Source organism: Zonotrichia albicollis, chromosome 32 (assembly GCF_047830755.1).
Source record: "Zonotrichia albicollis isolate bZonAlb1 chromosome 32, bZonAlb1.hap1, whole genome shotgun sequence".
NCBI classification, from domain to species: domain Eukaryota; kingdom Metazoa; phylum Chordata; class Aves; order Passeriformes; family Passerellidae; genus Zonotrichia; species Zonotrichia albicollis.
Window position 1 is genome coordinate 332042 of NC_133850.1, and position 27995 is coordinate 360036.

General features: G+C 56.9%; 1 protein-coding gene across 6 annotated transcripts; it reads right to left on the reverse strand.

Annotated features, from left to right (window-relative positions):
• Positions 1-452: 452 nt before the first annotated feature.
• ILF3 (interleukin enhancer binding factor 3) lies at positions 453-27942 on the reverse strand. Of its 6 annotated transcripts, none has more exons than XM_074530317.1 (20): positions 27776-27942; positions 25493-25588; positions 25172-25398; positions 23381-23561; positions 22618-22765; positions 21262-21353; positions 19802-19897; positions 17902-18013; positions 16600-16697; positions 15278-15389; positions 15058-15186; positions 13106-13305; positions 12056-12226; positions 11742-11879; positions 11305-11481; positions 9524-9680; positions 8160-8213; positions 3341-3682; positions 2254-2385; positions 453-897 (listed from the first exon to the last, which is right to left on the reverse strand). In XM_074530317.1, the coding sequence occupies exons 2-20, from the start codon at positions 25493-25495 to the stop codon at positions 767-769; spliced, it is 2700 nt and encodes an 899-aa protein (XP_074386418.1). In that variant the 5' UTR covers positions 25496-25588; positions 27776-27942; the 3' UTR covers positions 453-766. The 6 variants fall into 6 exon arrangements, with proteins under 6 accessions (XP_074386418.1, XP_074386422.1, XP_074386419.1 ...); XM_074530321.1 differs by lacking the exon at positions 27776-27942 and adding an exon at positions 27564-27664 and having other exon boundaries at positions 9524-9677; positions 15076-15186; XM_074530318.1 differs by lacking the exon at positions 27776-27942 and adding an exon at positions 27564-27664 and having other exon boundaries at positions 9524-9677.
• Positions 27943-27995: the final 53 nt, after the last annotated feature.

A 27995-nucleotide genomic window follows, 5' to 3' on the forward strand; every position in this document is an offset into this window, starting at 1 on the left:
CAGTCTGGCCCCAGTTCAAGCCCAGAATGGCCCCAGTTCAAGCCCAGGTCAGGCCCGGGTCAGCCCCACTTGAACCCCAGTCTGGCCCCAGTTCAAGCCCAGGTCAGGCCCAGTTCAACCCCAGAACGGCCCCAGTTCAAGCCCAGGTCAGGCCCAGTTCAAACCCCAGTCTGGCCCCAGTTCAAGCCCAGGTCAGGCCCAGTTCAAGCCCAGTTCAAACCCCAGTCTGGCCCCAGTTCAAGCCCAGGACTCTGAACCTAAAGGGGTTTAAGGGACAAGCACGTGGAATTCAGGTTTGGTTTTTGATGAGAATGCTCCCAGAGTGGGGGTTTGGGGGTGCAGAACGCATTGGGAGCCCCCCAAACCATCCCCAATTTTGGGTTTATTCACCTCCTCCAATGCCCAACCCCAACCCCTTCCCCAAAAAAACTGAAACCACCAAAGGCAGCAAATACCGAAAAAAGCTCCTTTTTAACGCACTTCACAAAAGCAGAACAACGAGGGCCCGTCCCCCAGCCAGGACCTGGGAAAAGGCTCCAGAATTGGATCAACTTCCCCGAAAAAAAAAAACCAAAAAAAAAACCAAAAAAAAAGAACAAAAAACAACAAAAAAATAATAATAATAATCCTATTTTAGACCAAGTCGTCGTGGCAACTACGACCCATTAAATAGAGGCCCAGAGAGGGGTGACGGGTCACACAGAGCAACGGGGAGGGGGGGGAACAGGGGATAAACCATGGGGGGGGCAGGCACGGGAGCCGTGGTTTATCTGTACTGATAACTCATGCTGTGCTCGCTCCGGCCGTAACCGCCCTGCGACGCCTGGTACGAGCTGGGGGGGCCGCTGTAGCTCTGCGAGCCCGGCGAGTTGTAGTTGGACTGCGACGAGTACCCGCCTGGCAAGAGGAGGAGGAGGAGGAGGAGGAGGAGGAAGAGGAGGAGGAGGAGGAGGAAGAAGAGGAGGAGGAGGAGGAGGAAGAGGAGGAGGAGGAGGAGGAAGAGGAGGAAGAGGAGGAGGAAGAGGAGGAGGAGGAGGAGGAAGAGGAGGAGGAGGAGGAGGAAGAAGAGGAGGAGGAGGAGGAGGAAGAGGAGGAAGAGGAGGAGGAGGAGGAGGAGGAAGAGGAGGAAGAGGAGGAAGAAGAGGAGGAGGAGGAGGAGGAAGAGGAGGAAGAGGAGGAGGAAGAAGAGGAGGAGGAGGAGGAGGAAGAGGAGGAAGAGGAGGAGGAGGAGGAGGAGGAAGAAGAGGAGGAGGAGGAAGAAGAGGAGGAGGAGGAAGAGGAGGAGGAGGAAGAGGAGGAGGAGGAGGAGGAAGAGGAGGAAGAGGAGGAGGAGGAGGAGGAAGAGGAGGAGGAAGAGGAGGAGGAGGAGGAGGAGGAGGAAGAGGAGGAGGAGGAGGAGGAGGAGGAGGAGGAGGAGGAGGAAGAGGAGGAGGAGGAGGAGGAAGAGGAGGAGGAAGAGGAGGAAGAGGAGGAGGAGGAGGAGGAAGAGGAGGAAGAGGAGGAGGAGGAGGAGGAAGAGAAGGAGGAGGAGGAGGAAGAAGAGGAGGAGGAGGAGGAGGAGGAGGAAGAGGAGGAGGAGGAGGAAGAAGAGGAGGAGGAAGAGGAGGAGGAGGAGGAGGAAGAGGAGGAGGAGGAGGAGGAGGAGGAGGAGGAAGAGGAGGAGGAGGAGGAGGAGGAAGAGGAGGAGGAGGAGGAAGAGAGGAGGAGGAGGAGGAAGAGGAGGAAGAGGAGGAGGAGGAAGAGGAGGAAGAAGAGGAGGAGGAGGAGGAGGAGGAGGAAGAAGAGGAGGAGGAGGAGGAGGAAGAGGAGGAAGAGGAGGAGGAGGAGGAGGAAGAGAAGGAGGAGGAGGAGGAAGAAGAGGAGGAGGAGGAGGAGGAGGAGGAAGAGGAGGAGGAGGAGGAAGAAGAGGAGGAGGAAGAGGAGGAGGAGGAGGAGGAAGAGGAGGAGGAGGAGGAGGAGGAGGAGGAGGAAGAGGAGGAGGACGAGGAGGAGGAAGAGGAGGAGGAGGAGGAAGAAGAGGAGGAGGAGGAGGAAGAGGAGGAAGAGGAGGAGGAGGAGGAGGAAGAGGAGGAGGAGGAGGAGGAGGAGGAGGAAGAAGAGGAGGAGGAGGAGGAGGAAGAGGAGGAGGAGGAGGAGGAGGAAGAGGAGGAGGAGGAGGAGGAGGAAGAGGAGGAAGAGGAGGAAGAGGAAGGGTTAGGGCGGCCATGGGGCGGGAGCAGGGCCCCAAAGCCACCCAAGGGTGCCAATACTGACCTGCCTTACCTTGGTACGAGGAGCCCCCGCCCCCGGAGCCCCCGTAGCCCCCGTGGGAGCCCGAGTTGTAGGAGCCGCCCCCGGAGTAGTTGTTGCCGCCGCCACCGCCGCGGCCGCTGTTGCCGCTGTAACCTGGGCACGGGGGAAATGTGGGGATGGGGGTGAGGGCAGGGACCCCCAGCACCCTCAGGGGGCTCAAGAGCCCCGGAATTCCAGGAGGATTTGGGTGCCCGAGCCTGTCAGGGGCGTTCTGAGCCATGGATTGTCCCCCGGGAATGTGCCCAGGGCTGGGCATTTAATTTACCCCGCTGTGCCCTCTGCTGGCAGACTCATCCCAGCTCCAGCCACAAAACCCTTTTAACCCAAATCTCCCCTTATTCACATCTCCAGCCACAAAACCCTTTAACCCAAACCTCCCTTATTCACAGCTCCTGCCCCAAATCTCTCTTTTAACCCAAATCTCCCTTATTCACATCTCCAACCCCAAATCTCCCCTTATTCACAGCTCCAGCTCTGAATCCCTCCTTTAACCCAAACCTTCCCTTATTGACATCTCCAACCCCAAATCCCTCCTTTAACCCAAACCTCCCTTATTCACATCTCCAGCCCCAAATCCATTTTATTCCAAACCTCCCTTATTCACATCTCCAGCCCCAAATCTCCCCTTATTCCCAGCTCCTGCCCCAAAACCCTTTTACCCAAACCTCCCCTTATTCACATCTCCAACCCCAAATCTCTCTTTTAACCCAAACCTCCCCTTATTCGCATCTCCTGCCCCAAACCTCCCCTTATTCCCATCTCCAGCCCCAAATCCCTCCTTTAATCCAAACCTCCCTTATTGACATCTCCAACCCCAAATCCCTCTTTTAACCCAAACCTCCCTTATTCACAGCTCCAACCCCAAATCTCTCTTTTAACCCAAACCTCCCCTTATTCCCAGCTCCAGCTCCTGGGAGGGGCAGAAAGAACCCCTGGAGCTCCCTCGTGCCCCAGCCCAGAGGGGTCACCAGGTCCCCTCCAAACACCTTTAACCCAACTTTGGGCTCCAACCCAACCCAAACCCCCAAACCCTCCCCTGCGCACTCACTGTATTTGCTCTCGTAGTTGTAGTCGGAGCCGCCGCCGGGCGAGTTGTACGAGTTGGAGTAGGAGTAGCCGCCCTGGCCGTGCCCGTAGCCCTTCTGCTTGCCCTGCCCGGGCCCGTAGCCGCCGTACTGGCCCTGCCCGTAGGGCTGCTGGCCCTGGTGGGCGCCGTAGCCGGAGCCGTACGAGGCCTTCTGGCCGCCGCCGTGCTGCTGCTGCTTCTTGCCGCCGTGCTTGGGCGGCGCGGGCGCCGTGTAACCATCACCGCCCTGGTAGTAGGAGCCGTAGCCCGAGGAGCCGCCGCCGCCGCCCGAGTTGGAGTGGCCGCCGTTGCTGTAGAACTGGCCTGGGCACAGAGAGAGGGGGGTCAGGGGGCTGGGGGGGCAGCCCCTCCGGAGGGGAGGGGGGCTGGGAGGGTGAGGGTCAGTGAGGGTGAGGGTGGGGGGGAGGGGGTCTGGGAGGGTGAGGGTGGAGGGGAGGGGGTCAGTGAGGGTGGTCTGGAAGGGAGGGGGTCTGTGAGGGTGAGGGTGGAGGGGAGGGGGTCAGTGAGGGTGAGGGTCAGTGAGGGTGGGCTGGAGGGGAGGGGGTCAGTGAGGGTGAGGGTGGAGGGGAGGGGGGCTGGGAGGGTGAGGGTGGAGGGGAGGGGGGCTGGGAGGGTGAGGGTCTGTGAGGGTGAGGGTCAGTGAGGGTGGTCTGGAGGGGAGGGGGTCAGTGAGGGTGGGCTGGAGGGGAGGGGGTCTGGGAGGGTGAGGGTCAGTGAGGGTGAGGGTGGTCGGGAGGGGAGGGGGTCAGTGACGGTGGTCTGGAGGGGAGGGGGTCAGTGAGGGTGAGGGTCAGTGAGGGTGGAGGGGAGGGGGTCAGTGAGGGTGGTCTGGAGGGGAGGGGGTCAGTGAGGGGAGGGGGTCTGGGAGGGTGATCCGGAGGGGAGGGGGTCAGTGAGGGTCAGTGAGGGTGGTCTGGAGGGGAGGGGGTCAGTGAGGGTGAGGGTCAGTGAGGGTGGAGGGGAGGGGGTCTGGGAGGGTGAGGGTGGGCTGGAGGGGAGGGGGTCAGTGAGGGTGATGAGGGTGGTCTGGAGCTGATGGAGACCCCTGAGCTCGCCAGGACCCCAGTGGGACCCCCTGTGATGCAGCAGAACCCCCTGTGGGGATCTGTCCCTGTGATGCCATTCCCATCCAGACCCCACATCTGGGCCCATCCCTGTGATTGCAGCAGGATCCATCTGGATCCATCCCTGTGATTCCATCTGGATCCATCCCTGTGATTCCATCTGGATCCATCCCTGTGATTGCATTTGGATCCATCCCTGTGATTCCATTTGGATCCATCCCTGTGATTCCAGCAGGATCCATCCCTGTGATTCCAGGACTCATCTGGATCCATCCCTGTGGTTCCAGCAGGATCCCCCATCTGGATTGATCAATCTCTGTGATTCCAGCAGGATCCATCCCTGTGATTCCAGCAGGATCTCCTATCTGGATGGATCTATCCCTGTGATTCCAGCAGGATCCATCCTGTGATTGCAGCAGGTCTCCCATCTGGACTGATCAATCCCTGTGATTCCAGCAGGATTCCCCATCTGGATTGATCCATTTTTGTGATTCCAGCAAGATCACCTCTGTGATTCCATCTGAACCCATCCCTGTGATTGCAGCAGAATCTCCCATTTGGATTGATCCATCCCTGTGATTCCATCTGGATCCATCCCTGTGATTCCATCTGAATCCATCCCTGTGATTCCAGCAGAATCTCCCATCTGGATCCACCCTGTGATTCTATCTGGATCCATCCTGTAATTCCAGCAGATCTCCCATCTGGACTGATCAATCTCTGTGATTCCAGCAGGATCCATCCTGTAATTCCAGCAGATCTCCCATCTGGATCCATCCCTGTGACTGCAGCAGAATCTCCCATTTGGATTGATCCATCCCTGTGATTGCAGCATGTTCTCCTCTCTGGATTGATCCATTTTTGTGATTCCATGTGGATCCATCCCTGTGATTCCATCTGGATCCATCCCTGTGATTCCATCTGGATACACCCCTGTGATTCCAGCAGGACCCATCTGAATCCATCCCTGTGATTCCAGCAGGATCCATCCTGTGATTCCAGCAGGATCTCCTATCTGGACTGATCAATCTCTGTGATTCCAGCAGATCTCCTATCTGGATCCACCCTGTGATTCCAGCAGGATCCCCCATCTGGACTGATGAATCTCTGTGATTCCAGCAGGATCCATCCCTGTGATTCCATCTGGATCCATCCCTGTGATTCCAGCAGGATCCATCTGGATCCATCCCTGTGATTCCAGCAGATCTCCCATCTGGATTGATCCATTTTTGTGATTCCATCTGAATCCATCCCTGTGATTCCAGCAGGATCCCCCATCTGGACTGATCAATCCCTGTGATTCCAGCAGGATCCATCCTGTAATTCCAGCAGGATCCCCCATCTGGATCCATCCCTGTGATTGCAGCAGAATCTCCCATTTGGACTGATCCATCCCTATGATTCCAGCAGGATCTCCCATCTGGATTGATCCATTTTTGTGATTCCATCTGGATACACCCCTGTGATTCCAGCAGGATCCATCCTGTGATTCCAGCAGATCTCCCATCTGGATTGATCAATCTCTGTGATTCCAGCAGGATCAATCTCTGTGATTCCAGCAGGATCCATCTGAATCCATCCCTGTGATTCCAGCAGGATCCATCCCTGTGATTGCAGCAGGATCCATCTCTGTGATTCCAGCAGGATCCATCCCTGTGATTCCATCTGGATCCCCCATCTGGATTGATCAATCTCTGTGATTCCAGCAAGATCACCCCTGTGATTCCAGCAGATCTCCCATCTGGATCCATCCCTGTGATTGCAGCAGAATCTCCCATTTGGATTGATCCATCCCTGTGATTCCATCTGAATCCATCCCTGTGATTCCATCTGGATCCCCCATCTGGATTGATCAATCTCTGTGATTCCAGCAGGATCCATCCTGTAACTCCACCAGATCTCCCATCTGGATCCATCCCTGTGATTCCAGCAGGATCCATCTGGATCTATCCCTGTGATTCCAGCATGATCTATCCCTGTGATTGCAGCAGGATCTCCCATCTGGACTGATCAATCTTTGTGATTCCAGCAAATCTCCCATCTGGATCCACCCTGTGATTCCAGCAGGATCCATCCCTGTGATTCCAGCAGATTCTCCCATCTGGATCCATCCCTGTGATTCCAGCAGAATCTCCCATTTGGATTGATCCATCCCTGTGATTCCAGCAGGATCCATCTGGATCCATCCCTGTGATTCCAGCAGGATCCATCTGGATCCATCCCTGTGATTCCAGCAGATTCTCCCATCTGGATTGATCCATTTTTGTGATTCCATCTGGATCCATCCCTGTGATTCCAGCATGATCCATCCCTCTGATTGCAGCAGGATCTCCCATCTGGACTGATCAATCTCTGTGATTCCCTCTGGACTCATCCCTGTGATTCCAGCAGGATCCATCCCTGTGATTCCAGCAGGATCCCCCATCTGGACTGATCAATCTCTGTGATTCCCTCTGGATCCATCCCTGTGATTCCACCAGATCTCCCATTTGGATCCATCCCTGTGATTCCATCTGGACCCATCCCTGTGATTCCATCTGAATCCATCCCTGTGATTCCAGCAGATTCTCCCATCTGGATCCATCTCTGTGATTCCAGCAGGATCCACCCCTGTAACTCCACCAGCTCTCCCATCTGGATCCACCCTGTGCCTCCCTCAGCCCTTCCAAGCCCAGCCCCATCCCGGAGCGGGAGCTGCTCTGGAGCTGATCCTGCTCCAGGAACGAGGAGCCCACACCAGGGCAGTTCATCCTCGTGGGGTTTGGGCAATCCCACCCGGGATCCAGAGCTCAGCTGGGTTTGCCTTCATCCCTTCAGGGTCCCACAGCCAAACTCCTTTCCTGCCATTCCACGGAGAACTGGGAGCGTCCAAAACCAATCTTATTTTTGAGGGAAAAAAAAGCCAACCTCCAACAATGTTGGTTTTTTGTTTTTTGGGGTTTTTTTTTCAAAAAAATGGGATAATTATTATTACAAATATTTTAAGGACCCACTGAACCCCAGTTGAAACCTGGAGCTTCCTTTTCCTTCTTTTTTGGTTAAATTAAGGAATTAACTCAAAGATGGGAACCACGGTGCCACCAAATCCAGCAAAGACAACTTTCAAAGGAACAAAGGACCAAAATGCTCGGAATTCTATGGATTCCGACACTCAAGCCAATTCCAAAATTCCCCTCAGTTCCTGATTTTGGGGATATCTCATTCTCCAGGTGACTGAAGCACTTTCCATGGCAACCAAGGATTTCCCAAAGCATCCACGACATTCCCAATTATTGGATATTGATTGATTGGATATTGATTGATTGGATCGGGATGGGGAGCACAGAACAACTCCCAGTGTGGTTCATTTGCTTCAGCACAGGGGCAAATCCAAGCATTCCAGCAAATCAGGGAATTTCACACCTTTAAAAGGCTGGGCTGCACCAGATCCATGTGGAAAAGTCTTCCCAACACCCACAGGGGGTCTGACCAAATCTCTGGGATTTATTAAAATTTTCTAAGAAATTTTAATTTTCTAAGAAAATTCATTTTCTAAGAATTTTCTAAGAAAAAAACCCTTGCTGTAAGCTAAGACCGAACTGATGAAAACGCTTTGGTTTCCATAAAAACCAACAACTATTAAAATAAAACAGCTCCCCCTCCCCTGAGCCATTTCCTGGCAGATTTGTGTCCCCCCACGACGGCACCTGTTGGATTTTGGGTTGAAATGCACTCACTGTAGCCAGCAGTGGCAGAATTCCCTCCGTAGCCGTAGCTCCCGTAGCCGGCGCCTGCAGGGGAGGGAAAGGTTGGAATGAACAGAGACCCCAAAGGGGGGAAAACGCCCCCAAATCTGGGGGGCCACTGCCCCATGGAGGGCCCCAGGAAACCCAACTGACATGGACACAGCGCCAGAGGGGGGGTTTGGGGGGCTCTGGGGGATTTGGGGGGCTCTGGGGGATTTGGGGGGCTCTGGAATGTCCAGGACACAGCACCAGAGAGGGATTTGGGGGGCTCTGGGGGATTTGGGGGCTCTGGAATGTCCAGGACACAACACCAGAGGGGGATTTGGGGGGCTCTGGGGGATTTGGGGGGCTCTGGAATGTTCAGGACACAGCGCCAGAGGGGGGTTTGGGGGGCTCTGGGGGATTTGGGGGGCTCTGGAATGTCCAGTTCACAACACCAGAGGGGGATTTGTTCCCTTCCAGGGATTTGGGGGGCTCTGGGGGATTTGGGGGGCTCTGGAACGTCCAGTTCACAGCACCAGAGGGGGATTTGTTCCCTTATAGGGATCTGGGGGTCTCTGGAATGCTCAGACCCCACAGCCCCAGGCCCAGAGGGGGATTTGTTCCCCACAGTGATTTTGGGGGGCTCTGGAACGCTCAGGCCCCACAGCCCCAAGCCCAGAGGGGGATTTGTTCCCTTATGGGGATTTTGGGGGTCTCTGGAACGCTCAGCCCCCACAGCCCCAAGCCCAGAGGGGGATTTGTTCCCCTCATGAGGATTTGGGGGGCTCTGGAATGTGCAGGACACAACACCAGAGGGGGATTTGGGGGGCTCTGGGGGATTTGGGGGGCTCTGGAATGTCCAGTTCACAGCACCAGAGGGGGATTTGCTCCCTTCCAGGGATTTGGGGGCTCTGGAATGTCCAGTTCACAACACCAGAGGGGGATTTGGGGGCTCTGGGGGATTTGGGGGCTCTGGAACACCCAGGACACAACACCAGAGGGGGATTTGGGGGGCTCTGGGGGGTTTGGGTGGCTCTGGGGGATTTGGGGGGGCTCTGGAACGTTCAGACCCCACAGCCCCAACACCAGAGGGGGATTTGTTCCCCACAGGGATTTGGGGGGCTCTGGAATATCCAGTTCACAGCACCAGAGGGGGATTTGGGGGGCTCTGGGGGATTTGGGGGGCTCTGGAATGTCCAGTTCACAACACCAGAGGGGAATTTGGGGGGCTCTGGGGGATTTTGGGGGGCTCTGGAACGTTCAGCCCCCACAGCCCCACGCCCGGAGGAGCAGGGGGTGTCCCTCCCCCATGGAACGTCCCATGGGTGCCATGGATGTGCCCCCCCAGGGTGGGGGTGCCGCCCCCCCCTCACCTGTGTTCATGTAGCCGCCGTGGTTGCCCCCGAAGCCGCCCCGGCCTCGGCCCCGGCCCCGCAGGTTCCCGCCCCGGCCGCGGCCCCGCATGTTGGGGGGCGGGGGGGCCTCGTTGTGCATGGGGCCGCCCCCCATCCCAAATCCTGGGTTGTGCTGCTGTGGGGACAACGAGGGGGGGACACAGGGTGTCATTGGAGGAGCTGGGGCTGAGGGATCCCCCCAAAAACCTCCCAAAACTGAGCCCTGGAACAAGAGGCACCGAGGTGGACCCCAAATTCAGGCACCTCCAAATCCAGAGGGGCTTTGCTGCAAAACCTGATGGGTTTTGGGCTTCCAAGCTGTTTGCTCTGCCCCCAGGAAAGGATCCAACCCCAGAGCCAATGGCCGGTGGGTTACACCCCAGAATTTTTCCCATTCCAGACCAGTTCCCATTGGTCTTTTCCAATTTCAGACCAGTTCCCATCGGTCTTTTCCAATTCCAGACCAGTTCCCATCAGTCTTTTCCTGTTTTACACCAATCCTGATCTGTATTTTCTGATCTTGGCCTGGTTCCCATCAGTCTTTTTCTGTTTTACACCAATCCTGATCTGTATTTTCTGATCTTAGCCTGGTTCCCATTGGTCTTTTCCAATTCCAGACCAGTTCCCATCAGTCTTTTCCTGTTTTACACCAATCCTGATCTGTATTTTCTGATCCTGGCCTGGTTCCTATCAGTCTTTTCCTGTTTTACACCAATCCTGATCTGTATTTTCTGATCCTGGCCTGGTTCCCATCGGTCTTTTCCTGTTTTAGACCAATCCTGATCTGTATTTTCTGATCTTAGCCTGGTTCCCATTGGTCTTTTCCAATTTCAGACCAGTTCCCATCGGTCTTTTCCTGTTTTACACCAATCCTGATCTGTATTTTCTGATCTTAGCCTGGTTCCCATCGGTCTTTTCCTGTTTTACACCAGCCCTGATCTGTATTTTCTGATCCTGGCCTGGCTCCCATTGGTCTTTTTCTGTTTTAGACCAGTCCTGATCTGTATTTTCTGATCTTAGCCTGGTTCCCATTGGTCTTTTTCTGTTTTAGACCAATCCTGATCTGTATTTTCTGATCTTAGCCTGGTTCCCATCGGTCTTTTCCTGTTTTACACCAGCCCTGATCTGTATTTTCTGATCTTAGCCTGGTTCCCATTGGTCTTTTCCAATTTCAGCCTGGTTCCCATCAGTCTTTTCCAGTTTTACACCAATCCTGATCTGTATTTTCTGATCTCAGCCTGGTTCCCATCGGTCTTTTCCTGTTTTACACCAATCCTGATCTGTATTTTCTGATCTTGACCTGGTTTCCATTGGTCTTTTCCAATTTCAGACCAGTTCCCATCAGTCTTTTCCTGTTTTACACCAATCCTGATCTGTACTTTTTGATCTTAGCCTGGTTCCCATTGGTCTTTTCCTGTTTTACACCAATCCTGATCTGTATTTTGTGATCTTGGCCTGGTTCCCCATCGGTCTTTTCCTGTTTTAGACCAATCCTGATCTGTATTTTCTGATCCTGGCCTGGATCCCATTGGTCCTTTCCTGTTTTACACCAATCCTGATCTGTATTTTCTGATCTTAGCCTGGTTCCCATCAGTCTTTTCCAATTTCAGACCAGTTCCCATCAGTCTTTTCCTGTTTTACACCAATCCTGATCTGTATTTTCTGATCCTGGCCTGGTTCCCATTGGTCTTTTCCCCCTCCACCCCAGCTCCCATCACTCTCCCCCATTGCAGGGCTGTGGGATTGGGGGTTTCACTCACTTTCACTGGGAATTTGGGGCCACCTCTGGCTGGAACTGGGGCTCTTTTCTTCTTGTTCTGCTCGATGGCAACGGGAGCATCAGGGAACAGCTTCTCCAGGGCAGCCAGGGCCGCGTAGGCTTTGGCCACCTTCTTGTTGGAGCCAGCACCTTGGAACTTCTGCCCGTCCACCTCCACCTTGGCAAGGGATGGAACCACACATTGAGGTGGGAAAGGGCAGGAAAAGATGGGAGACCTACAGGGAATCCCAGAGCTGGAGTGTCACAGGCTGTCCCTGCCCATTAACGAGCTGTAAAAGCTTTCTCCCAAGGCAAACCTCTTGGATTTGAGGATTCAAACCCTTGGGAAGGGGATGAGGAGCCTCTCCAAGCTCTCTCCCATCCAAGAGCTCTGGATGGAGCCCTGGGGAGGGCAGGGGGCCCGGGGTGTCCCCTCACCTCCATGACAAAGCGCTTGTCGTGGCTGCCGCCCGTCTCCGAGATCAGCTCGTACTTGAGCCCGCGCCGCTTCTCGTTCAGCTCCATCACGGGGTTCTTGCCGTGCTTGGTCAGGATTGGTCCCTGCTGCTTCACGTTCTGTGGGTGGGCAAGGGCTGGCTGAGCCCCAAACCGTGCCCAGCACACACAGAACTGCTCCCCAGCTTCTTTGGGCAGGACACCAAGGAGCCACGGCCGCCCCCAAACCCACCCAAACCCACCCCAAAGCAGCACCAGCACATTGCCACGTGTGCCCTGCCGTGTCCCCCACCCACCTCGGGGGTCTGATCCGAGGGCGGCGAGGCCGCCGTGGGCGTGGACACCGTTTCCACCACGGGCGGAGGAGCCACCACCACCGGCTTGCTCTCCGTCTCCTCGGCCGACTCGTCGCCCTTGCCGGAGTCCTTGCCCTCCACGCCGGTGGGCAAACCCATGTCCTGCAGCACCTGGGGGAGCAGGGGGGTCAGCACAGCTGCTCCGGGCCTTTCATTGACTCGGTAACGCTCAGCATTCCCAGATCCTGCGGGCACTCCAGGGCACACCCGAGGATGGCAGCTCCTGGTGCTGCTCCCACCCCAGCCTGGAGGTTCTGCTGGTTTTCCCATTCCCACTCCCATTCCCATCCCATCCCATTCCCATTCCTATTTCCATTTCCATTTCCATTTCCATTCCCATCCCCATTCCCACTCCCATCCCATTTCCCACTTCCATTCCCATCCCATCCCATTCCCATTCCTATTTCCATTTCCATTTCCATTTCCATTCCCATCCCCATTCCCCACTCCCATTCCTATCCCCATTCCCACTCCCATCCCCACTCCCACTCCCATCCAATTTCCCACTTCCATTCCCACTCCCATTCCCATTCCCATTCCCACTCCCATTCCCATCCCCATCCCCATCCCCATCCCACTCCCATTCCCATCCCCATCCCCATCCCATCCCATCCCATCCCATTCCCATCCCATCCCATCCCATTCCCATCCCATCCCATTCCCTATTTCCATTTTCATTTCCATTCCCATCCCCATTCCCCACTCCCATTCCCATCCCCATTTCCCACTCCCATCCCATCCCATCCCATCCCATCCCATCCCATCCCATCCCATCCCATCCCATCCCATCCCATCCCATCCCATTCCACTCCCACTCCCATTCCCATCCCCATCCCCATTCCACTTCCATTCCCATTCCCATCCCATTTCCCACTCCCATCCCATCCCCATTCCCATCCCATTTCCCACTCCCATCCCATCCCCATTTCACACTCCCATCCCCATCCCCATTCCCACTCCCATTCCCATCCCACTCCCACCCCACCGCACCTTGACAGCCACGTGCAGCTTGGCCGTTTTCTTGGAGGGCCCCGAGGCCTCGAAGGTGCTGCCGTCGATCTCCACGGCCATGGTGAAGATGGGCGCGTGCACGGGGCCGGTCTGCGACACCAGCTTGTACTGCAGCCCCGGCTTCAGCTGGTTCAGCTTCATCAGCGCGTTCATGGCCTGGGGCGGCTCCAGCTTCTCCTCTGCAGGGGCACAGCCAGCACCCAGCGTTTGGGGCTGTTGGGTGGCTCCTTCCGAGAGCAAAGCCGGCTCCAGGCTGGCATTTCCCAGCTCTAATTGGTAGTTTTTAGTTTCAGGCCAGTCCTGATGGGCATTTGCTAATTCCAGACCAGTTTCCGTGGGTCTATTCCCATTCCAGACCAGTTCCCGTGGGTCTATTCCCATTCCAGACCAGTTCTCACTGGGTCTATTCCCATTCCAGACCAGTTCCCGTGGGTCTATTCCCATTCCAGACCAGTTCCCGTGGGTCTATTCCCATTCCAGACCAGTTCTCACTGGGTCTATTCCCATTCCAGACCAGTTCTCACTGGGTCTATTCCCATTCCAGACCAGTTCCCGTGGGTCTATTCCCATTCCAGACCAGTTCTCACTGGGTCTATTCCCATTCCAGACCAGTTTCCGTGGGTCTATTCCCATTCCAGACCAGTTCCCGTGGGTCTATTCCCATTCCAGACCAGTTCCCGTGGGTCTATTCCCATTCCAGACCAGTTCCCGTGGGTCTATTCCCATTCCAGACCAGTTCCCGTGGGTCTATTCCCATTCCAGACCAGTTTCCGTGGGTCTATTCCCATTCCAGACCAGTTCCCGTGGGTCTATTCCCATTCTAGACCAGTTCTCACTGGGTCTATTCCCATTCCAGACCAGTTTCCGTGGGTCTATTCCCATTCCAGACCAGTTCCCGTGGGTCTATTCCCATTCCAGACCAGTTCTCACTGGGTCTATTCCCATTCCAGACCAGTTCTCACTGGGTCTATTCCCATTCCAGACCAGTTCCCGTGGGTCTATTCCCATTCCAGACCAGTTCCCGTGGGTCTATTCCCATTCCAGACCAGTTCCCACAAGTATTTTCCTACTGCAAATCAGCTCTGACCACTCTTTTCCCAGTTCTGCCCAGTCTTTCCCCATTTTAGACCAGTCCTGACCAGCATTTTCTCATTTCAGATCAGTCTCAACTGGTCTTTTCTCCTTTTAGACCAGTTCTCACTGGTCTTTTCCAATTCCAGACCACTTCCCATTGACCCTTCCCAATTCCAGACCAGTTCCAATTGACCTTTTCCAATTCCAGACCAGTTCCCATTGACCTTTTCCAATTCCAGACCAGTTCCCATTGATCTTTTCCAATTCCAGACCACTTCCCATTGATCTTTCCCAATTCCAGACCAGTTCTCACTGACCTTTCCCAATTCCAGACCAGTTCCCATTGATCTTTCCCAATTCCAGACCAGTTCCCATTGACCCTTCCCAATTCCAGACCAGTTCCCATTGATCTCTTCCAATTCCAGACCACTTCCCATTGATCTTTCCCAATTCCAAACCAGTTCTCACTGGTCTTTTCCAATTCCAGACCAGTTCCCACTGACCTTTCCCAATTCCAGACCAGTTCCCATTGATCTTTCCCAATTCCAGACCAGTTCCCATTGACCTTTCCCAATTCCAGACCAGTTCCCATTGACCTTTCCCAATTCCAGACCAGTTCCCATTGATCTTTCCCAATTCCAGACCAGTTCCCATTGATCTTTCCCAATTCCAGACCAGTTCCCATCAGTCTTTTCCACCTCCCAGACCAATCCTGACCTTTTCCTCCTTGGTTTCAATTCTGCCCAGCACAAATCTCCACTTTTAAGTTATTTTCTCCATCCCCCCACCCTGTACCCCCAATCTACAGCCCCCCAAGCCCCCAGCCCTGCACTGAGCACCCCCCAGGCCGTACCTACCTCTCGTTAACTCAATACCTTTTTTCTGAATCTTCTTTTTCTTTTTGCTGGGGGATTTCTCCTCCCCGTCCTCCTCCATCGGCCGCTTCATGGGGGTGACGGCGTACGTGGTGCTGGGCGGGATCTGAACTGCACAACGAGCACAGCGCTCCCTAAATCCCCCGTTTTCCACCCAAACCCTGGGGCTGGGAGCGCAGGGCTGCTCCCTCCCAGTACGTACCAGTATAATCGACCGGGTTCTCGTTCTTTGGTTTCTTGGGCATTTTGGAGGGCAGGGGATCCATGCCCAGCACCTTGTGGAGCTGGCCGAAGGCGGCGAGCCGCAGGGCGTGCTGGGGACAGGAGAGGGGGTCAGCAGAGCTGCCCGAGCCCCCCGTGCTCACAGCAGCCCCCCACAGCCCCCCTGCACCAATCCATCCTCAGATCGAGGCTTTTGGGGGCCTTGGGACAATTCGCTGCTCAACTCCTGATTCTTTGCTCTGGGTGTGGCCAAACTATGGGGCCCACAGGGGTGGCCTGGTGGAGTGACCGTGGCACCGAGTGACCGTGGCACCGAGTGACCGTGGCATTGAGTGACCACAGCACCGAGTGATCACAGCAGCGTGTGGCCATGGTGCCGAGTGACCACAGCACCGAGTGACCGTGGCATTGAGTGACCACAGCACCGAGTGATCACAGCACTGAGTGACCGTGGCATTGAGTGACCACAGCACCGAGTGACCACAGCACCGAGTGATCACAGCACCGAGTGACCGTGGCATTGAGTGACCACAGCACTGAGTGATCACAGCACCGAGTGATCACAGCACCGAGTGACCGTGGCATTGAGTGACCACAGCACCGAGTGACCGTGGCACTGAGTGACCGTGGCATTGAGTGACCGTGGCATTGAGTGACCACAGCACCGAGTGACCGTGGCACTGAGTGACCGTGGCATTGAGTGACCACAGCACTGAGTGACCGTGGCATTGAGTGACCACAGCACCGAGTGACCGTGGCACCGAGTGACCGTGGCACCGAGTGACCGTGGCATTGAGTGACCACAGCACCGAGTGACCACAGCACCGAGTGACCGTGGCACCGAGTGACCGTGGCATTGAGTGATCATAGCACCGAGTGATCACAGCACCGAGTGACCGTGGCACCGAGTGACCACAGCACCGAGTGACCGTGGCACCGAGTGACCACAGCACCGAGTGACCGTGGCACCGAGTGATCATAGCACCGAGTGATCACAGCAGCGTGCGGCCATGGTGCCGAGTGACCACGGTGCTGAGTGACCACAGCACCGAGTGACCACAGCACCGAGTGACCACAGCAGCGTGTGGGCATGGTGCCGAGTGACCACAGCACCGAGTGACCACGGTGCTGAGTGACCACGGCGCCGAGTGACCACAGTGCCGAGTGACCACGGTGCTGAGTGACCACGGTGCTGAGTGACCATGATGCCAAATGACCACGGGTCTAATCTATGGTGGCCAAGGGAGCCGGGAGCAGAGCGAGCCGGGGTTTGGGAGGGGCCGGATGGAGGTCACACTATACCTGAGCACTCTGTGTGATATCTTCCCTTTGTTGTCTGTCTAGATGCCCAATAGCATCAGTGGCTTCTTTTTCACAAGGGTCATAAATACCAGAACCATCTGAAGGCAGGAAACAAGGAAGATATGCAGAGAATTATCCCGGGTCTCTACCCTAATTCCCTGGGGCAGCTCCCGAGGCGCGGCTCGCCGGGGTTTCTGTGGGATCCCGGGAGCCAAACCCTGGCGCCTCTCCCTACGGGGCAGGGCCGGCCCACGGGGACGGGGGGCTCCCGAGCGCCGGCACCCCCCGCGCTCCTCCCGGCCGGAGCTCGGAGCTCACCTGGCCAGAGCTCAGAGCTCACCTGGGCAGAGATCACCTGGGCAGAGCTCACCCAGCTAGAGCTCAGAGCTCACCTGGCCAAGCTCAGAGCTCACCCGGCTGGAGCTCAGAGCTCACCTGGCCGAGCTCACCTGGCCGAGCTCAGAGCTCACCTGGCCAGAGATCACCTGGGCAGAGCTCGGAGCTCACCTGGCCAGAGATCACCTGGCCAGAGCTCACCCAGCTAGAGCTCAGAGCTCACCTGGGCAGAGCTCAGAGCTCACCTGGCCAGAGATCACCTGGCCAAGCTTAGAGCTCACCTGGCCAAGCTCAGAGCTCACCTGGCCAAGCTCACCAAGCCAGAGCTCAGAGCTCACCTGGCCGAGCTCACAGCTCACCTGGCCGAGCTCACCTGGGCAGAGCTCAGAGCTCACCTGGCCAGAGCTCACCAGACCAGAGCTCAGAGCTCACCTGGCCGAGCTCACCTGGCCAAGCTGAGAGCTCACCCGGCCAAGCTCCCTGGCCGAGCTCACTGACCGAGCTCAGAGCTCACCTGGGCCGAGCTCAGAGCTCACCTGGCCAAGCTCAGAGCTCACCCGGGCAGAGCTCAGAGCTCACCTGGCCAAGCTCAGAGCTCACCCGGGCAGAGCTCAGAGCCCGCTGGCCGAGCTCAGAGCTCACCTGGCCGAGCTTAGAGCTCGCCCGGGCAGAGCTCATAGCTCACTGGCCAAGCTCACCTGGCCGAGCTCAGAGCCCGCTGGCCGAGCTCACGTGGGCAGAGCTCAGAGCTCACCTGGCCGAGCTCACCTGGCCAAGCTCAGAGCCCGCTGGCCGAGCTCACCAGGGCAGAGCTCAGAGCTCACCTGGCCGAGCTCACCCGGGGAGAGCTCAGAGCTCACCTGGCCAAGCTCAGAGCTCACCCGGGCCGAGCTCAGAGCTCACTGGCCGAGCTCACCCGGGCCGAGCTCAGAGCCCACTGGCCGAGCTCACGTGGGCACAGCTCACCTGGCATGACGATGCCCGAGGCCAGGCACTCCAGCACGCGGCGCAGCGCCTCGCCCGCGCCCATCGGCCGGTTCGCCGTCCCGATGGATTTCTCACACAGCAGCTCCAGAGGCTGCAAGGCAAGGAGGGGAGTGAGGGCAGGGAGAGGGGAGAGGGAGCCGGGACAGGGACCTGGAAAGGGACCCCAGGAAATGGAACCCTGGAAGGGGATCCCAGAGAGGGACCTGGAAAAGGGATCTCAGGTAATGGAACCATGGAAGGGGATCCCAGAGAGGGACCTGGAAAAGGGATCTCAGGTAATGGAACCATGGAAATGGGGCCTGGGAGAGGGATCCCAGAGAGGGACCTGGAAAGGGATCCCAGGAAATGGAACTCTGGAAATGGGGCCTGGGAAAGGGATCCCAGAGAGGGACCTGGAAAGGGATCCCAGAGACGAACCCTCAGAAAGGGATCCCAGGAAATGGACCCCAGAAAAGGGGGCCTGAGAAAGGGATCCCAGGGAGGAACCCTCAAAAAGGGACCCCAGGAAATGGAACCCTGGAAAGGGATCCCAGAGAGGGACCCCTGGAAAGGGGGCCTGGGAGAGGGAGCCTGGAGAGGGACCTGGAAAAGGGATCCCAGGAAATGGACCCCTGGAAAGGGGGCCTGGGAAAGGGATCCCAGAGAGGAACCCCTAGAAAAGGGATCCCATAGAAGGACCTGGGAAAGGGATCCCAGACGGGGACATGGGACCTGGAAAAGGGATCCCAGGAATGGACCCCTGGAAAGGGATCCCAGGAATGGACTCCTGGAAAAGGATCCCAGACAGGGACCCCAGGAAAGGACACCTGGGAGAGGGATCCCATAGAAGGACCTGGAAAAGGGATCCCAGAAAGGGACATGGGACCTGGAAAAGGGATCTCAGGAATGGACCCCTGGAAAGGGACCCCTGGAAAGGGGGCCTGGCAGAAGGGCCCCAGAAAGGAGACCCTGGCAAAGAGACCCCCTGGAATAGGACTGCAAAGGGGATCCTGGGAGAGGGACCCCAGGAAAGACGCTGGGAAATGGGAGCCCAGCAAAGGACTCCAGGGAAGGGACTCATCTGGGAGCAGCTTCTGGTGCCCACAGGAGGAGAGGAGCCAGGCTGTGGAAGTCATGAAGGGATAAAACATTCGATAACAACGTGCTTTGGTAATTAATAAAGCAAGCTGGTGATGTGATTTGATAAGATAAAGTTGTTTGATGACTGATAAAATCGTTTGTTAATTGATAAAGGAAACTGATGATGGCATTTGAGGACAGCATGGTTTGGTAACTGATAAAGCGAATTGATAACTGATAAAACTATTTGATAACTGATAAAACTATTTGATAACTGGACTTGAAAATTAATAAAACTATGTTAAAATAGCGCCATTTGTTACTTAATATTTGATGATAACATGACTTGATAATTTATAAAACAATTTGATAATGATAATGATGTGGTTTGATAACTGATAAAACAATCTGATAGTAACGAGACTCGATAACACTGACAATAATGTGATTTGGTAGCTGAAAAAATGTTTTGATAATAATGTGACTTAATAATTGATAAAACAAGTCGACAGTAAGGTGAGTCGATAACTGATAAAGCAATTCAATAACAACCTGAGCTGGTAACTGACAAAGCAACTCAGTACCGAGGTAAGCTGATAATTCATTACCCATCTGATAACACCGTGAGCTCATAATTAGCTGACAATTGATAAACCCACGTGCAGCACAGACATTGCATTTGTGTCTCTGAGTGCAGAGAAGCCGTTCATCCACAGCAACCCCCAAGCTGGGCAAGCCTGGAGCCTCGGGAAGAGCAGAGCTGCACTGGGAGAAAGGGAATCAATGAATGAACGAATGAATGAATGAATGAATGCATTACCCATCCTCGGAGCGGGGCCCAGGTGGGAACGCGCGTGCACAGGTCCCGCAGCACCCGGATCACGATCACGCACGACTTCAGCCCGTTGGCCCTGGCCTGGAAGCGGAAGCAAACCGGACAGGGGCTCACCGAGCGCCCGCCCGCGCCGCCGACGCTCCCTCCGGGTGCTGCTTTGCCAGGGAAAGCCGGAGCCCGGCCTGGAGCCGCCGCAGCCGAGGCCTGGCCGGAGCCTCAGCCAAGCTCCTGGCCAAGGGGTTGGCCAAGGGGTTGGCCAAGGGCTTAGCCAAGGGCTTAGCCAAGCTCCCAGCCAAGGGGTTGGCCAAGGGGTTGGCCAAGGGCTTAGCCAAGCTCCCAGCCAAGGAGTTGGCCAAGGAGTTGACCAAGGAGTTGGCCAAGGGCTTAGCCAAACTCCCAGCCAAGGGCTTAACCAAGGGCTTAGCCAAGCTCCCAGCCAAGGAGTTGACCAAAGAGTTGGCCAAGGGGTTGGCCAAGGGCTTAGCCAAGCTCCCAGCCAAGGGCTTAGCCAAACTCCCAGCCAAGGAGTTGGCCAATGGCTTAGCCAAGGGCTTAGCCAAGCTCCCAGCCAAGGGCTTAGCCAAGGTCTTAGCCAAGCTCCCAGCCAAGGGGTTGGCCAAGGAGTTGGCCAAGGAGTTGGCCAAGGGCTTAGCCAAGCTCCCAGCCAAGGGCTTAGCCAAGGACTTAGCCAAGCTCCCAGCCAAGGGGTTGGCCAAGGAGTTGGCCAAGGGCTTAGCCAAGGGCTTAGCCAAACTCCCAGCCAAGGAGTTAGCCAAACTCCCAGCCAAGGGGTTGGCCAAGGAGTTGGCCAAGGGCTTAGCCAAGCTCCCAGCCAAGGAGTTGGCCAAGGAGTTGGCCAAGGGCTTAGCCAAGCTCCCGGCCAAGGAGTTGGCCAAGGTCTTAGCCAAACTCCCAGCCAAGGGCTTAGCCAAGGGCTTAGCCAAGCTCCCAGCCAAGGGGTTGGCCAAGGGGTTGGCCAAGGAGTTGGCCAAGGTCTTAGCCAAGCTCCCAGCCAAGGGCTTAGCCAAACTCCCAGCCAAGGAGTTGGCCAAGGGCTTAGCCGAGAGGTTGGCCAAGGCCTCAGCCACGGAACTGGCCAAGGAGTTGACCAAGGTCTTAGCCAAGGGGTTGGCCAAGGCCTCAGCCAAAGAGTTGGCCAAGGGCTTGGCGAAGGGCTCAGCGGAAGGGTTGGCCATGGGGTTGGCCAAGGTCTTGGCTAAGGTGTTGGCCAAGGGGCTGGCCAAGGCCTTAACCAAGGTCTTGGCCGAGGGGACGTTCCTCCTCACGCAGAGCGGCCGCTCCGTGCAAAGGCTCCTCCTGAGTCACTGCAGCGCCCACAGTCCGGCGGCCACTTGGAACTCCAGCTCCAACAACAACACTCAGCCCCTTACAAGAGTTTTACCAACGCTTCTACTTAAAGATAAATATAAGAACAAAATGCAAACCTGGAACCACTTGGCGTGGCGCAGAGACGCCAAGGCAGCAAGGCATTTCTGCCTGTCCAGAACGTCCGGGGAGTCGGTGACTGAGAGCGTTTCTAGTCGTGGATGGAATAAGAAGACAAGGCACGGTTTGACCAAGGGGCTTCTGTCGGGCCGAGGGGGATGAGGCAGCATCCTAACGGGCAGCTGAGGCTCCCCAAAAATCCTGCAGGGATGCCGGGGGCGGGAGGGAAGGGGCTGCGGCCTCGCCTGGCTCCCAGGGAGGGATGGAGGGAGGAGGAGGAGGAGGAAGAGGAGGAGGAGGAGGAGGAGGAGACCGGGCGGAGGGCACAGCAATAAATGCTGAGTGGATGGAGAGGCGGCGGCGAGGCCGGCACGGGGAAATTTGAGGGGGTGAGAGCCCGGCTCCAGCTGGAGCACAGGGAGGGCAGGAGGGAAGGGCCGGGCTGCAGAGGATCCAGGGAACCCTCCGCCCGGAAGGATGGCTGCCCCGGCCCCGGCCCGCGACAGAGAACGTCCTGTTGGTCAAAGGTCCAGCGTCCCTAAAATCGACAAACTAGAAGGCTCGGAGACGAGGTCAGAGATCAACACCAGAGATCAACAATCAAGAGCACAAAGAGGTCCCGGTTTGTGCTGCAGCAAAACTGAGGAAGGGCCTCAAGTCGCCCCAAAGTTGCTCGAGATCAGGGTTTTAGATAAGGCTAGTGCGGAGCGGGGGAACCGCCGGCCCTACGGAGCCCATGGGGATTGGAGCGCACAACCAGCAGCTGCTGGCTTCTGATTCCAAAGGGAATTTGGAGGAGCTAACTTTATCCAAAACTCTGCATCGCTTTCCGGAATTGTGAAGCTGAGGTGCTGCCAGAGCCGCGCCACGAGCCCCGAGCACCCGGTGTTCTGCTGCAACACACACCGGGGAACACCCCGGAACATCCCGGTTCATGGACATGCAACTCCTCGCACAAGAAGCCTTCGAGAGGGGTTTTTGCTTTTGGCTTTCTTAAACAAATCTGGTTTCTATTCTCATGTCACTGCACTGACATGGCCGGGGGACAAACCACGAGTAATACAACGAGATGATGAATTAGTGAACTAAAGGCCCAAGTGGAACCAAAAGAAAGGATAAAATAATAATACTTAAAAAAAAAACCAAAAAAAAAAAAAAAACCAAAATAGAGCAAAAATCCGGCATGAAAGTTGCTCCTCAGCTTCGGAAGCCCGGTCGGGGTAAAGCACACCCGGGATGTGTCAGTGAGGAATTTGGTGAGGATCTGGCCCCACGAGCTGCCATGGCTCCGGCTGAAGCTGAAGAGCACTTTCCCGCTGGCTGGCCGCGGACGCCCCGCGCCGGCCCGGCCGTACCTCCGGCCAGCTGCTTCTCCAGCTCCTCCCGCACCACGGGCGACGTCAGGTGGATGGTCAGGCTCAGGGGAGGCTCCTTGGTGTTCTTGATGACGATGGCGGCGTCGCCCACGCACTGGATGATCTCGTACTTGTCCTCGGTGATGGCCTGTGGAGATGGGTTGGAGTGAGATGGGTCCCAAAGTGCCTTCCGACCCAAAGCACTCCGTGATTCCATCATCCCAGAGCCCTGGGAATGCTCTGCTGGAGCAGGGAAGGCTCTGGGGAGACCTCAGAGCCCCTTCCAGGGCCTAAAGGGGCTCCAGGAGGGCTGGAGAGGGACACAGGGGATGGAGGGACAGGACAAGAGAATGGCTTCACCCTGGGAAAAGGGGGATTTAGATGGGTTTTGGGAAGGAATTCCTGCCTGTGAGGGAAGGAAGGGGCTGGGATAGAATTCCCAGAGAAGCTGTGACTGCCCCTGGGTCCCTGGGAGTGCCCAAGGCCAGGCTGGACAGGGTTTGGGGCCTGTGGAAGAGGATGAGCTCCAAAATCCCTTCCAACCCAAACCATTCCACAATTAACAAGGACAGACTCAGTTAGCACTCCCAAAGCACCTCTGGAAATGGCAGAGGATGAGCTCCAAAATCCCTTCCAACCCAAACCATTCCACAACTAACAAGGACAGACTCAGTTAGCAATCCCAAAGCACCTCTGGAAATGGCTTTTCCAAGGCAGAGCAGGGGCACCAGAACCATCCCAGAGGGAATTTCCATGCACTCACCGCCAGCTGCACTCCCAGGTTATCGGCCACCTTCTCCAGGAGCTTGGCCGTGGGTTTGTCCTTGCACAGCAGCACCAGCTCCAGGTCCAGGTCCCCCTTCAGCAGGAGGCCTTTGGCCACCAGCCCCACGCGCATCACGCCCCGCAGGGTCCTCGTCAGCTGCTCCGTGGCCTTCTGATCCCTGCGGAGGCACGGGAGAGGCTCAGGAGGGCGGGATCCACTGCCCACCAAACCGGAGGGACGGATCCCTGAGGGTCAGCCCGGAGCCTTGGTTAATTCCCCTCAAGTTCCCAGCCAGGGAAGACACTTTTTCCACCATCATGACATAGTTTTTAGCGAATTTTAGGGAGCCCCATCCAACTGGAAGAATGGATCCATGAGGATCAACCTGGAGCATTCCCCTCAACCCTGCCTTGGTTAACTCCCCAGCCACGGAAGACACTTTTTCCACCATCAGACAGGGTTTTTAGGGAGCAAAGGGAATTTTTGGGAGCACCATCCAACTGGAAGAATGGATCCGTGAGGATCAACCCAAAATCTTAATTAATTCCCCTCAAGTTCTCAGCTAGGGAAGACAACTTTTCCACCATCATGACAGGGTTTTTAGGGAGCAAAGCAAATTTTAGGGAGCCCCATCCAGCTGGAAGAGTGGATCCCTGAGGATCAACCTGCACCTTGGTTAATTCCCCTCAAGTTCCCAGTCAGGGAAGACACCTTTTCCACCATCATGACAGGGTTTTTAGGGAGCTAAGTGAATTTTTGGGAGCCCCATCCAGCTGGAAGAATGGATCCATGAGGATCAACCTGAAACCTTGGTTAATTCCTCTCAAGTTCCCAGCCAGGGAAGACAACTTTTGCACCATCATGAGAGGGTTTTTAGGGAGCTAAGTGAATTTTAGGGAGCCCCATCCAGCTGGAAGAATGGATCCGTGAGGATCAACCTGAAACCTTGGTTAATTCCTCTCAAGTCCCCAGTCAGGGAAGACACCTTTTCCACCATCATGAGAGGGTTTTTAGGGAGCAAAGCGAATTTTAGGGAGCCCTGTCCAACTGGAAGAATGGATCCGTGAGGATCAACCGAAATCTTGATTAATTCCCCTCAAGTTCCCAGCCAGGGAAGACACCTTTTCCACCATCATGACAGGGTTTTTAGCGAATTTTAGGGAGCCCCATCCAACTGGAAAAATGGATCCGTGAGGATCAACCTGGAGCACTCCCCTCAACCCTGCCTGGGTTAATTCCTCTCAAGTCCCCAGCCAGGGAAGACACTTTTTCCACCAGCACCAGTGGGTTTTTAGGGAGCAAAGCGAATTTTTGGGAGCCCCATCCAGCTGGAAGAATGGATCCGTGAGGATCAACCCGAAATCTTGATTAATTCCCCTCAAGTTCCCAGCCAGGGAAGACAACTTTTCCACCATCATGACAGGGTTTTTAGGGAGCAAAGCGAATTTTGGGGAGCCCCATCCAGCTGGAAGAATGGATCGGTGAGGATCAACCGAAATCTTGATTAATTCCCCTCAAGTCCCCAGCCAGGGAAGACACTTTTCCACCATCATGAGAGGGTTTTTAGGGACCTAAGCGAATTTTAGGGAGCCCCATCCAACTGGAAGAATGGATCCGTGAGGATCAACCTGGAGCACTCGCCTCAACCCTGCCTTGGTTAATTCCTCTCAAGTTCCCAGCCACGGAAGACAACTTTTCCACCAATTTTTCCCAGCAGGTTTTTCGGGGGCTAAACAAATTTTAGGGCTCTAAAGCAGGACGGTCCCACCAGTGAGCTCTGCTGCTCACCCTCCTTCCTTGCTCTCCTCCTCGGCCGCCGTCTCCATGGACTCGCTCTCCGGCTGCTCCCCGCCGACCTTCTCCTGCTCGTCGATCCAGTCGGAGACGGCTTTGAGCGCCCGCTCCGTGTGGGACACCATGTTCTGCACGGCCTCCAGCTCCTCCTGCGTGGGGTACACGGCCGAGTGCTTGGCCATCACGTGCCGGTCGTCGTTCACAAAGATCCGCATCGGGCGCTGCCAGGGCAGGAATGAGCAGGAACATTTGGAAATAGGAAGTGCCAGGATCTGGATGTTCACCCCACGCCCCGGGAACCCACCCGGCCCTTACCATTTTTGTTTTCTGCTGCCCGCCTGAAGGTTGGTGAGGGGTTTATTTGGATTTCTCTGGCGAGCAGAGCGTCGCGGCAGCGCGGCGTTGCGGGGTCTGGAACGACAGAGAGCGGGTGAGCCGGGGCACAGCCAGAGCTGGAGGCACAACAGCAATTAGACAGATCCCAACTCGTTAGCCAGAGCCCAGCTCTCTGCTCCGCATATCCCCGAGAGCTGCAGGCTGGCAATGGAGCACACCGAGCATTAATCCCTATTCCCGTTTATTCCCAGGAGGTTTTCCTATGGAATGGGACTTTTCCAAAGCACACACAACTCCCCTCTCCATCACACTGGATGGAGCAGCTGCCCTGGGAAACCCAGGTGGGAACGCAGCGCTCAGGAGTCCTGGAATTCAACAGATTCAGCCCAAGGGACACCAAATTCCTGCCTTTTTGTGGGAACTGCCCCCAGCTGGGGCAGAGGAGCCTTTTGTTCCAATTCCTTTTTGTTCCAATTCCTTTTTGTTCCAATTTGTTCCACGCTCACCCAGAGCTGGGGCTCACAGTTTTAGGATAAAAAAAACCAGGAAAACTCATTCCCTCCAGCCGCTGTACGGACACACAATTCCATCCAAGGAAACCCCTCCGACTCCAATCCTGCCAGTTCATTCACACGATGACTTAACAGCGCCATAAATCTGGATTTAATTGTAATTAAGCCCCGACCGGCGCCGGCTGAGCAGGGAGAATCATTCCCAAGGAGCCACATGGCATCTCCTGGTGCCTGCTGCTCTGGGCTGGGCCCTGCAGGCCCCGTTATTTTCCTTAAAATTCCCTCCGTTTCCTTCAGGCTGGACAAGGAAAGGGTTGAAATCCCCCCGGTTGTTCCTACAGTCAGAATCACAACAGCTTTGTCCCCGTTACCCCACTATTTTTGGAGGGAGAAATCTGGGAGCTGCTGCTGCAGCACCACCAGACCTGTGTCTCTTGAGGAGAACCACAGATTCAGTTAAACCTGACAGAAACAATCCCTGCCCTTGGAAACGGCACAAACTCTGCAATATCACCTGGTTTCGGCCTCACCGCCTCCTCCCCTCCACCCCCGGCAGGAATCCACCAAACTTCCCGCGCTCCCAAGGGAACGAGTGACTCTCCCGAAGGCGTTTTTTTGGGAGGACCGAGGGAAAAACAACCAAAGGACGTAAAAGGCTGGAATTTCTGCCCTGAACGTGGGAAAGCGCGACCCAGGCGAAGCCACGCTCGGGGCTCAAGGCCGCGCTTTAAGAACGAATGGGTCGCTTTTATCTGAGTTCTGGCACCTGCCCGGGATGGATGAGGAACAGCACGACCCTCTGGGGCAGTGCAGGAGCCCCGGGAGCGCGGATCCCAGCGGGAATCCCGGAATGAGGGGGCACAAAGCCCTCGGTCCCCGCGGAGGGAAGCGGGTGCTGGATCTCTGCGCCCCTAAAGCCTCCAGAAACGGAGCGGCCGCGGGTAACGGGGCTGGAGCAGCGGGAGCCGTGAGGGAGCGGGGACAGGGGCCCAGAAAACTGAGCAGAGGAGGAGAATGAGAATCCCGGTCCTGAGCGGGGAGAAGGGCTAAAATCCCCCCCCAGAGGGAATGATCCCACTGCAATTCCCGGCCTGGGATGAGGCGCGATGGGGAGGGAAGAGGGGTTTAAGCCCCTCCAAGGGGGTGATCCCACCTCCTCCATGGTGCCCCCCCGAACATCCCACCAGGGCCGGCTGAGGGGGTCGGCAAAGGACCGGCCCGGCCCCCCTCAGACCCCCCATGCCCGTCCCCACTCCGGGGCAGGGCCGCGGGGCAGAAACGAGGAGGGGGCGCGGGGCCCGGGGGTGAGGAGGGGGCGCGGGGGGTGAGGAGGGGGCGCGGGGCCGCCGGGCGCTGCCGCCATTTGCAAACGCGGCGCGAACAAAGCGGCGCCGGCCAGAAATGAGCGGAGTCCGGGGCAGTCCCGTGCGACACCCGCGTTCCCCGGGCGGCGGCTCGATCCCCCCCGTCCCTCGGGCCGCTGCTGAGGGGGATCCGTGAGGGGACCCGGCCGCCCCCCCCGCCCTCCCCTCACTCACCGCCGCCATTTTGTCTGCACACAATGGGCAGGGCGGGAGGGAGGGGACACGGGGGGGGCCGGGTCACCACGTCCCGCCGCCCCCCCCCGCCTCACCACCCCCCCAACACCTCACACCGGCTCCTCCCGCCCCAGCACCGCCCCGGCCCGGCCCGGCTCGGCCCGGCCGGCTCGGCGCGGCTCCCCCCCGCGCGGCGTGGGCACGGCTCCTACCGGGGCTCTGCCGGCGGTGCCTCGCGGGGGGCGGCCCGGCCCGGCCCGGCCGGCGGGGCCCGGGAAGGGCCGGAGCGGGGCCGGAGCGGCCGCGGCGGGGCCGGAGCGGGGCCGGAGCGGGGGCCGGAGCGGCGGCGCCGGGACTGCGGCGGGGGCGGGGCCGCCGCCGGCGGGGGGCGCGCGCGCGCCGGGTGGGGCGGGGCCACGGGGAGCGCGGCCG